This window comes from Azolla caroliniana, unplaced genomic scaffold (genome assembly GCF_043228905.1).
Source record: "Azolla caroliniana isolate FFs.n. ecotype wild unplaced genomic scaffold, voAzoCaro1.0.p SCAF_13, whole genome shotgun sequence".
Classification (NCBI taxonomy): domain Eukaryota; kingdom Viridiplantae; phylum Streptophyta; class Polypodiopsida; order Salviniales; family Salviniaceae; genus Azolla; species Azolla caroliniana.
The window spans coordinates 678,368-690,783 of record NW_028230448.1 but is presented as its reverse complement, the minus strand read 5'-3'; the positions used below and the strand labels follow the sequence as shown (position 1 = coordinate 690,783).

The following is a 12,416-nucleotide window of genomic DNA, read 5'->3' as shown; positions in this document are numbered from 1 at the left end:
GCGGGGTTTGCTTAAGTCCATAGAGGGACTTCTTCAGTCAGAAAACTGTCAATGTGTTCAATTCAGATACAAATCCGGGGGATTGTACCATGTACACCTGATCCTGAAGCTCACCTTGCAGGAACACATTCTTTACATCCATCTTATGCAAATGCCACCCCTTTGCTACCGCGACATCTAGGGGTGAAAGCATGCAAGTGGAAACAATTAGCTATGCAAAAAGTTACCAGTGATAAATAGTCATTTTTGCACCATGAATGAAAACATTAGAATGTTTTAATTATATAAATGAGCACCATAAATGTGCAACATAAACATGCAGCATAAATGGATATGTGCACCATATATTATATACCGAATTCCTAGGTCCATTATGCATGATCCATTGCCACATCACTTTGGCCATCACTTTGTGACTATTCAGGGTTAGATTACTGCCACTCTTCCTAAACCCTATTGAGTCCACTCCTCCCTTGCCTCCATTCTACACTCAGTTGTTGCCATTGTTCAGTCCAAGCGTCATCTACCACTGTTCGCTCCTATTGAGTTCACTCCTCCATTGCCGCCATTCTACACTCAGTTGCCGCTACTATTTGACCGTGGATTGTTGCCATTGTTCGATCCGACGGAGTTCACTCCTCCTCCACTACCGCCATTCTACACTCAGTTGCTGACATGGTGTGTTCCAAGCATCATATGCCATTGTTCGATCTGATGGAGTTCACTCCTCCATTGACACCATTCTATACTCAGTTGCCGCCACTGTTCTGTCCTAGATTGCAATAATTGTTTGATCCGACAGAGTTCACTCCTACATTTCCTCCGTTCTACACTCAATTTTCGCCACTATTCAGTTCAAGCATCATCCGCCATTGTTCGCTCCTATTGAGTTCACTCTTCCATTGCCGCCATTCTACACTCAATTGCTGCTACTATTCGGTCATGGATTGCTGCCACTGTTCGATCCGATGGAGTTCACTCCTCCTCCTATCGAACCATCATGGTTGGCTCATTAATGGCAAAACTATTTGGATGTATAATGGAATCAATCATTAGTGTATGGGCAGAAAAAAATGGTAAGAGAGATTATGGACAAATTGGTTTTCGAAAACACCATAGCACCATTGATCATCTTGTCACTCTTTTAGTATTAATGGAGGAAAGTCGCCTTAAAGGTAAAGGTTTAAATTGTTGCTTTGTAGACTTCAAGAAAGCTTTTGATATGGTACCTTGTGAGCATCTTTGGAGGCGGATGGAAGAACTTGAGGTGCCAAGTGAATATATGCTTGCAATTTCCCGAATATATGAGAAGGTTATATGTTGTGTGCGTATGAGAGATAGACTTTTAGATTTTTTCAATAGCACTATTGGTGTTAAGCAAGAATGCTCACTCTCACCAACATTATTTGGTCTATGCATTGATGAATTAGAAGAAATGGTTACCAAGTTTGTAAAGGAAGAATGTGTTGAAGACGTTGCCATTGGGAATGTTGTGATTATGCTTTTGTTATATGCGGATGATATAGTGCTTTTTGCATATACTTCAGGAGATGCACAAAAGCTTATGAAGGCATTGGAAAAAATTTGCATGCATACTAGATTAAGTGTCAATAGCTCTAAAACAAATATTATGCTTGTGAAGAGTCAAAAAAGAGATAAACCATGCATTATGTACAACAATGAGCCACTTGAATGTGTGGAAAGCTTCAAATATCTTGGCCTTGAAGTTCCTTCAAATCATAAATGGAATGAATATGCTACAAGCCGCTTAGAGGTAGGTAAGCAAGCATATTATGCATTTGAGAACACATGCAATCTTGGAGATATTAAGTGTTGGGTCCTCAAGAAATATCTTTTTGACACTTTGGTGACCCCAGTTCTTCTCTATGGGGTGGAAGTATGGGGCGGTAGCATCCCTAAATGCTCTACACCCTCCTCCTTGAGACGGGATCACTTCCCATTGAGATCATGAGATCATGGCCATGGAAAGGGTTGTTGAATATATGCTTAAGGTTCAAAAAAGCCCCTCACATCGACTTCCTAGAATTGCATGGGAAGCAAGCAAAAAGATCCAAAAGACGCATAAAAGCAAAATTTTGTGTTCTGGTTTGATACAAGATTTAGAAAAATGGTTTGGTAGATGGGATGCAAGACACTTGCTTCATGATGTGTCACTAGATTCCTATGTAAATGGGGCCTTTTTGCAACACCAATGTATCATGACATGGGACAAATGTGGTGGCTCGCGCTTCACACATTATACTACAAATGTTGCACCTAACTACAAAACCATATTCTTCGTGGAACAGGGAAGTCGTACACATCGATACATGTTTGAGGCCATCCCAATATCTGCCATTCGAACCATTACTTCCATGCAACTTAGCTCGCACGCATTGAGATGTGAGACGAGGCATTGGGGCACAAGTGATGAGAGTGGCCGACTATGCACACTTTGCCCTAAACAAGTTTGAGAGTCTGAGTATCACACTTTGATACAATGCTCTGCCTTTGATCATATTTGACCATGCTTTCCACATCTCTTCAATCAAGCCCAATCCTTGCACGAATTTCTCTCACAACCATGATGTGCACTCTCGATTGCAACATTCATTGGTAAAGTTCTTGAACATTGAGACTCGCTACTCACCTTCACACGTAGCACATGAAATGTAATATTTTTGGTCTCATAGGTCATATTTGACCTCCGAAGACGATAATATAATCTATCTATCTATCTATCTATCTACACTCAGTTTCCACCACTGTGTGTTCCAAGCATCATCTACCATTGTTCGATCTAACAGAGTTCACTCCTCCATTGCCACCATTCTACATTTAGTCGTCGCCACTGTTCGGTCCTAGATTACAATAATTGTTCCATTTGTTGATTATCTTGTTTATTGTTGTGTATAATTTTGTGTATTGTTGTTGCCCATAGTCATCTTAGCTCATTCCCAACGGTGGTTGAGTAGCTTTCACTCCGCTGCAACAAACATAAACTTACCAATGGTGGGATTGCACCTATGAATAACCGGTTTGCATGTGGTTTAGTAACTAGCTACATGTCTTTTTTTTGTGGAATTTTACTGATGAATATGACAAGCCAAATGGAAGGGGGAGGAGGGTGTTTACCAATACCCCTCATGGATCATCAAGATAGGGATGACGCAATCAGGACACAACAAGCGATACGAAAGTATTGGGCAGAAAAAAAAGGAAACATTGTCAATTGTTGAAGGATACAAAAGCCACATTCACTAAAGGTAAGGATAGTATTGGTTGCGATGTAGGTCTGAATACCACTCAGAATGGAAGTAATGAGACTATTATCATAGAGAGAAAGGTTGTAGACTATTTCAATGTTCAGACCAAGCACATCAGCAATGAAGACAAGAAGGTAGTACTTTATGGAATATTAAATGTTCCATCAATAAAGGAGTTTGTTGATTGTGATGGTCTCAATGCAAACATAACATCTATACTAGTAAATAATCTCTGTTATAGTTTCGTATCCATGAGTAGGACAAAAGATGATCTTGTCTTAAAAAGGTCTAGTCTAATGATGTTACTTAATAATGATGTTGACGATCTTAACATCAGTGTGCTATCTAAGGTAATTGATGTTAGTAGAAAAACTGTGTACAATACAATGAACCGTACAATTTCAAGTGGTGAAGGAACTAGTCTGCTAAAGCTAACAACAAGATGTAAGCCAATGACACCCATAACATCAGAAATCAAGGATATAATCACTATATTTTGGACTAATGAGACTAGGGTTTCACCCAATAAGAAGGATTTATGCAGGAAACGTGTTGGAAGGAGTCAATACGAGGAGCATCCCATTCATCTTCTTGAGTATCTCAGGTATTTACAATCATCTCAACTTTTGTTTTGATTTTTGAGCTTAGTTAGTTAACTAATTAGCTACCTCAAAATATGACCATACCTAACTAGTTATTGGTAATAGCTAAATAGTTATCACCAATAGTAAACTTAACTATTATCAGCTAATTAGTTACCACAATAGCTAATTAGCTATCTCAAAATATGACCATAGCTAACTAGCTAATGGTAATAGCTAAATAGTTATTCACATAGTAAACTTAGTTATTATCAGCTAATTAGTTATCTCAAAATATGACTATAGCTAACTAGCTACTAGTAATAGCTAAATAGTGATTGCCAATAGCCAATTTAACTATTATCAGCTAATTAGCTATTAGCTACCTCAGAATATGACCATAGCTAACTAGCTACTAGTAATAGCTAAATAGTTATTCACATAGTAAACTTAGTTATTATCAGCTAATTAGTTATCTCAAAATATGACTATAGCTAACTAGCTACTAGTAATAGCTAAATAGTGATTGCCAATAGCCAATTTAACTATTATCAGCTAATTAGCTACCACAATAGCTAATTAGTTACCTCAGAATATGACCATAGCAGCAACTCTTAATAGATCTGTGGCTTTAGGGTTTAGGGTTTAGGGTTTAGGGTTTAGCTATTATCAGCTAATTACCTAGTACAATAGCTAATTAGCTATCTCAAAATATGACCATAGCTAACTAGCTAATGGTAATAGCTAAATAGCGATTGCTAATAACTAATTTAGCTATTATCAGCTAATTACCTAGCACAATAGCTAATTAGCTATCTCAGAATATGACCATAGCTAACTAGCCACTAGTAATAGCTAAATAGTTATTGCCAATAGTAAACTTAACTATTATCAACTAATTAGCTACCACAATAGCTAATTAGCTATCTCAGAATATGACCATGGTTAACTAGCTACTGGTAATAGCTAAATAGTAATTGCCAATAGCCAATTTAGCTATTATCAGTTAATTAGCTACCACAATAGCTAATTAGCTACCTCAGAATATGACCATAGCTAACTAGCTACTGGTAATAGCTAAATAGTTATTCACATAGTAAACTTAGTTATTATCAGCTAATTAGTTATCTCAAAATATGACTATAGCTAACTAGCTACTAGTAATAGCTAAATAGTGATTGCCAATAGCCAATTTAACTATTATCAGCTAATTAGCTACCACAATAGCTAATTAGTTACCTCAGAATATGACCATAGCAGCAACTCTTAATAGATCTGTGGCTAATTAGCTACACTTAATAGCTAATTAACTACTCTTAATAGCTAACTAGCTATTATCAGCTAATTAGTTATAACTATCACTAATTAGCCACAGAATATGACCATAGCTAACAACCTACTTGTAATAGCTAATTAGCTACATCAAAATATGATCATAGCTAATTAGTTATTGGAAATAGCTAGTTAACTATGTCAAGAACTAATTAGCTACTAAACATAGCTAATTAGCTACTCTTAATAGCTAATTAGCTACTATCAAGGTCATTGATCTTGACAAGGTCGTTGCCTTAGAGTCTCTTGTATTCTCATCCATATGGTGATTCTGTTCAGAGTCTGTGGGCTTCTATGGTTTTTCCCATTTAGGGTTTTCCACGTTAAATCTCCTATGGCTATCTGACTCATGTTGCACTTGTCTCTCAACACTCACTAAGCACATTTGCCCTAAATATATGGCGTGACAGTCACTCATCTCCCTCTTGAGTGATGACCCATCTAGTCCCAATTGGACTCATATCTATAGTCATGTAGATCCACGCATTCCCTCTTTACACATGGTTTTTCTCAAAGTTGGCGTGTTACCAACATCATCAACCTCTTCATCATGTCTATGTGCTCGTCCTCCCATTTGAATTTTTGCCCCTTCTTAAGTAACCCATAGAAGAGCTCAACTATGTGAGTTTAATGAGGTTCTAAGAAGTCCCTTTTGCTTACTTCCCATGTGAGTTTAATGAGTTCAAAAAGCCCCTTATATTGACTTCTTAGTAAGGTTCAATATATTGACTTCTTAGAATTGCATGGGAAGCAAGCAAAAAGGTCTAAAAGACACATAAAAGCAAAATCTTGCTTCTGATTATAGAAAAATGGTTTGAAAAATGAGATACAACACACTTGCTCCATGATGCATAAATAGATTCCTCTGTGAATGAAACCTTTTTGCAACACCAATGTATCATGACATTAGAAAAATTTGGACGCTCACACTTAACACAATATATTACATATGTTGCACCTAACTACAAAACCATATTCTTCATTGAAGAGAAAACCACTCACATTAACACATGTCAAAGCCCATTCCATTGTCATCCGAACTATTGCTTCCATACAACTTCGCTGATATTCAATACAACGTGAGACAAGGCATAAGTGATCAATCTTTCATGGACATCAAAAAGATAGCTATTTATCTCCCCATAGGCTTAGCCCCATCAAATGGATTGCAACCAATCTCTTGCGAATCTTAAAGATATATCTATTTCCTCTCATTATCTATTTTCTCCTTTTGTACCTTTGATACAGATATAAGGACATACACACATATATCTCTTTTGCCTCATAAACCCTTCACGATTCTTTTTAAGTCTAATATAAAAACTTGAACAATAATGATTATGAAAACCTACAAATAAATCACTACGTCTAGTTAGACTGCAATACATTTATGAACCCATGGTTACTGCAATCCCTCCGCCAAGGTTAAATGTAACCATTCTCTATCCGTCATTGTGGTTTCAATAGAAGACATGCACAAAAAGAACTTTATGCAAACCCCCTCTCAGCCTTGAAAAGAAAGACACCATATCACATATGAAATTCATTACCTGTTACATCTACAAATTTACCTTAGCTTTATGTTGTCATTTTCAACAAGCTGCAATACCATTCATCATAACACATCAAGAATAGATGTTTGTCTTCAGCTATAAGATATTTCCTTGAACTTGGGAATCTTTCATGTGGCCATGTATATAGTAAATATCAAGAATAAAAGTGTTCTCTACAAACATTAATGGCCAATATATTCTTACTTAAGCTATGCATTTAGATTTATTTTGTAAACAAAAGCCAATGAAAAGTATATTAGACCATGCTTGAAAGACATTAACAATGTACAAGAAAAGTTATATATATATATATATATATGAGGCCATGCTAGGTCATAAAGTCAAAACTTTCACAAATGTTCATAAACAATGAAGGGTTGCAGTAGTGATGTTTCAATGTGTCTAGAAGGTGAGAGGTTTCTACAAAAAGGCCCATTTCTTACAATGGTGGGGAGACTAGTTCCAAAAACAATTTACAAAGGTTGGGTAGATAAGATAATACTATAACTATTGGAGATTTTTTATTTTTTTTTTACATATGTGCAATTAAAAAACAATGCATTATTTATTTACCCATTCATGAAGTCATCAATCCCGAGTTTTACTAGAGAGCTAGTAGTAGAAGAAGAAGAAGAGCTCATTTCTTCAAACTGCTCACTTGTAAGAACCCAATCACCAACCGTGCTTCTCCGCTTCCACTCACAATCACTATCATTAGAAGACGGAAGATTGGATGAATAATGTATGTATTTTGCAGGCTTGATCAGAGAATCCGCTCTTTCTTTAGTTTGATGAAAAGGGTCTTCATTTTTATGGTTTAGAACTTGTTGAAGAAGATTTCTATCTATCCCATAACCATAGGAAACATCCACCAATGACCTATCTTGTATGGTATCTTTGTAAGGAGTCCCTAGGGGAAGACCTAGTGCTGGCTCACTTAAGCTTGAATTTGCATCAGCTGGATAAATAAATTCATCATTCGTACTGTCCTGAAGGTTAAGGCAATCACTTGTTGAAGTAGATTCATTAACGATTCCTGAGGCCATATAATTATGTTTGCCTCGACTTGTCATGTTCTCATATGATACTTGGTCCAATGGCGACGACGGTGCATTATTATACAATCTCCCAAATCTTGCGATGGAATCTCTACTCTGAGATAAGTTTGAGCCATCATTGTTGGATTTGTCACTTCCAAAGCTTTTCCTTGGATCTTGCATTGAATCTACAGAGAGCTGATAACACCTTCTGAAGCTATATGGCCCACCTGGATTTATCCCTGAATGTGTGCTAGCTGTACTCGTTGATGACCATATTCCCTCCTCAACTTGTTTCTTGAAAGACTCTACATCTTCACAAAGTACACCAATCTCACCCCTTCATATGGAACATGTATTAGATTCTTTCTTTTTAGAATTTCAGAAGAAAAACACAACTGTACGTTAAATAATGTATCATGCTTTACTTTTTTAAGTCCTTTAATGGCAAAAACCATTGACGTACACACATTTGCCTAGCCCTTGGAAGGTGAAAATGTATTACATTCTCTCTTATTTTAGAGTTTATATGACAAATATTTCACCAAGAACTTACTGTAAGACATCGATGGTGCTTCCATGGTCCATAATACTCTCTCTTAACTGGAAATTCAGAGATAAAAGAAATAATAAGTGTTAATCTCGCGCCAATATTAGAACTAGAATAACAAAACCTGAAACTATACCCGTGCAGAGGTCTCAGCCTCAATATTGAGGTTATTCGACTCCTTTTCTTCAATTGCCATGAGTGCTTCCTCCTCCTCCAAAGCTTTTTGAGCTCTCTCTTCTTTTGACTTTCTATCTATTTCTGCATTTTTTCTTTCCTCCAATGCTGTTTCATAACAGGCCTGTAGCCTCGTTCGGATCTACAACATATACAGACATGGAAAAATATGTATTCATAGAGATACTAGGAAGAAAAATATTAGTATCTAGCTCATAGATATAAGATGCCATATACGACCCAATGTGATAGACTTAACATCAGTCCTTATATGGTAGCTTGCTGAATTAAAGCCTTAGCCTAATCATGTATATGTGAATAATGAATCCACTCACACAAACATGCAAAGATACCATCTAAGGACCACTGGTAAAGAAGATTTAACATCAATCCTAATATGGAAGCTTGGCTGAATTACAACCTTAGCATAAATAATCATGCATCCACCCACAGGCACACACACACACACAGTATATATATGCTAGAAAGGTTACACTGGAACCAGCAAGTGGATGAATTCCTTACTTCCAGGAGTGTTGCAACAGCCTTCTCCTTCTCTTGTTTCACTTGATCAAGTCTTAACTTCAGTTCTCGGGCTTCCAGGGCAAGCACTGCTTTTTCACCATATATTTCCCCACGACGCTGTGCAAAGAAGCAAAAAAATAGTTTAAGATCTAATTATTTAAATTAAGAGACACTCAAGAAAAGGATCAAAGATTTACCCTTAGGTTATCTTGCTTCATCTGCAGTACTTGTGTGCGTATTTCTGCTGCCTTCATAAGCAAATATTCCCCACCTCTAGCTGCTTCAGCCTTTGCTTTTTGAGCTGCAATACTCTCCTCATCAGCCTTAGCCCGTAAATCGCTGACCTCTTTGATGAGGTTTATCACATAAACCTGCTATGAGTAGAATCCTTTTAGTATTATCAAAAGGAACAACATGCGAAAGAAAAATAAATATGCTAAACAATATATTTTAGCTAGATTACTGGACGATGGCATTACTCATACCATATTTATATATCACCATTCATGTTTCTCTGTGTTGAGCGACAAGTACTAGCTCTAATGTTATTTATATATCACCAGTCATGTTTCACTGTGTAGAGCTACAAGTACTAGCTCTAATGTTATTTATATATCATAGTTCATGTTTCTCTGTGTTGAGCTAAAAGTACTAGCTCTAAAGTTATTCATATCACATTTACATATCATTATTCATATTTTTTCATATATTACGCAAGATTACTATATCTATAATTGCAAAGAAGTCATACTTTATCATTCCGTGCCTCACTAACAATTTCTTCAAGAGAGGTTGTAGAAATTTCCTTGCTAGTAATCATGTTAACGGTATTGTGAGATTCAGTTACACGCTCTGTTCCAGTCACTTCGACATTAGAAGACCCGTCACATACCACGGTTTCAGATTGCTCAATATCTAACGTGTTGTGTGATTCAGATACCTTTGCAATAGAAAACCCATCATACTCTACTATTCCAGATTGCTCACAATCCACATACTCACTAGACATCTCTGCCAACCCAAATTGAGCCTCAGCTTTCTTCTCCAAATAAGTTAAGCTATCATCAATGAACAGAAGATCATCATACATCCCTGAACTGTCTTCAAGTTGAATATGCTTCTGAGGTTCTCTATTGTCAATCTCTGGTGTTTCAGACTTGATTGGCTGGTCTATTTTCTGCATTCGTTCTGTCAAACTTAAGAATGATTTGTAGCTTTCCACAAGATTATGCACATGTGCCACATCCTTTTCCTCCTCAAAACTATCTATTAGAAAGGTTATAGCAGATTCTATATCATCCCCATGTTCAAGTATGGTTGCTTTGATTACTCGAACATCAATCTACAATACAAAAAAAGCATGTGCTATTTAAAAACATACTGAGGAACAAGAAGAAGCAAGCGATTTGTGAATGCATTGGCAAATGAGTTACCGCTGGAAATTTTCCACAGAGAAATTCAAAAGACGAATGCTTATCGCTCATTCTGTATGACCCTGAGAACTGAAAGTTCAAAAAACATGGATATTAGAAATTCGCCGCTCAGCATTAAAAGAGAAATGATAAGTAGAAGCCCTCAAATCAATGGAAATATTAGAAGAGAAAATTTGAAGACCTACAAGCAACGATTAATCATTAGAGAGAGTAAATAAGCACCACCCAATGACCTATGGGACATTAAAGAGACAAAGAAAAAAACAAAATTGCTTGATTCAACCAAGATTAAAGATGAAAGAGAACAAACCATGCCCATTGATTGGGGCAAGATCAAGAGAAAAGAGAGCAAACAGTACCTATTGAATAAAACAATATTCAAAGAGAAATAATACGAGCTATACATTGTTTCTAGCAAGATTAAAGACAAAAATACAAGGACCGGCCATTGACTATACCAAGATTAGAGAAAGAGAGGGAATAGAGAACAGAAAGAATAACTATCCATGGACAACAACAAGATTTAAGAGAAAGAAGGGAAACCTAAATACTACTCATTGAGCCAAGCAAGATCAAAGAGACAGAAAAAGATGAATCAATTCTAACCATTAGAACTCATATAATCAACCAATCCATAGCATGATTGTACAGATAAATTCACTTGATAACGATGTCTTCATAAAGTATTTGTTTTCTAATACCTCATGATGCCGAAAACCCCCAAACCTTCTCACTGTCTAAGCCGTTTAAAGAAAAGGGAGAAGAAACAATAGAATCCCCCATGTAAACAAAACAAAAGAGCAATAAAAAAAACAAGAGGGATGATTCTACTAGATGAGAACTGTACAGATATATGAGAGAGAGCGAGAGAGATTGAGAGGAAAGGATCATTGAGCATAAACAGGAACATGCTTGTTCGAATTAACAACATAAATCCAATAAGAAAAGAATACTTAACCTGAGTATGAAGAAGAGATTTCTCGCTCGAGTCGGTTCTAAGACACGCAGCAACACAGAGGGAAACAGAGACAGAGGAAGACCAAATTATCGAATATTTCTATCGATTTACTATGTACACATACAGATCCATGGGTTACATACATACATACATACATACATACAAATTCAATATACATAATACATACATACAATATATGTACATATGTACATACATACAAATTCAATATACATAATACATACATACATATATACAATATACATAATACATACATTATACATGCATTATTACATACATACATACTTACTTACATACATACTGACATACAATACAATTGAGTTATTGAGTTATTGAGTTGTACTACTATATATTACACCTGGGAGGCTCATTGCTCTCTCATTTTCTATCAGGCTAGAGCTATTTGGATAGACATTATCCATTTTCTACCATTGTGTGAGTTATTGAGTTGTACTACTGGTTCAATTGGTACGAAATATTTGGCTAGACATTATTCATTTTCTACCATTGTGTGAGTTATTGCGTTGTACTGCTGGTTCAATTGGTACGAAATATTTGGCTAGACATGATCCATACATACTTTAAAAAGGACAATGGGATTGTCTTATTGGAGGTTCCGAAGATAAAGTTGCTCAGTGCCATCAGTTAGTTTCTTACGCTGTGGAGAGCTACTCCACTTATGTCCTGGAATGATGGTAATCCTTTTTGGCACTTTCAGCCACCAAGTTGGTTGTTCCTTCCACCAATCACTTGAGAAACGAAACAATGTAAATTACTTACACGAATGAAAGGATATCCTTATTAAAAAAACACAATACAATCCAATACATGCTTACATATATATATTATAATACATCCATACATACATAAATGCATACACACATCTCTTATTACCTTTTTACTTGGTAGCCTTAACATTACTTGATGGCAGAAGACCATTTACATAGTTCATGAGCTTTCGAAAACTACTCTTCCAAAGTTCCCCACAC

The 12,416-nt window shown here is 36.3% G+C and overlaps 1 protein-coding gene across 1 annotated transcript; it reads right to left on the bottom strand.

The window, feature by feature from the left end:
- Positions 1-7,061: 7,061 nt before the first annotated feature.
- Positions 7,062-11,504, bottom strand: LOC147855908 (uncharacterized). Its single transcript, XM_087329634.1, has 8 exons — positions 11,410-11,504; positions 10,452-10,520; positions 9,770-10,360; positions 9,216-9,389; positions 9,019-9,135; positions 8,456-8,635; positions 8,326-8,372; positions 7,062-8,109 (listed from the first exon to the last, which is right to left on the bottom strand). The coding sequence occupies exons 2-8, from the start codon at positions 10,500-10,502 to the stop codon at positions 7,302-7,304; spliced, it is 1,968 nt and encodes a 655-aa protein (XP_087185760.1). The 5' UTR covers positions 10,503-10,520; positions 11,410-11,504; the 3' UTR covers positions 7,062-7,301.
- Positions 11,505-12,416: the final 912 nt, after the last annotated feature.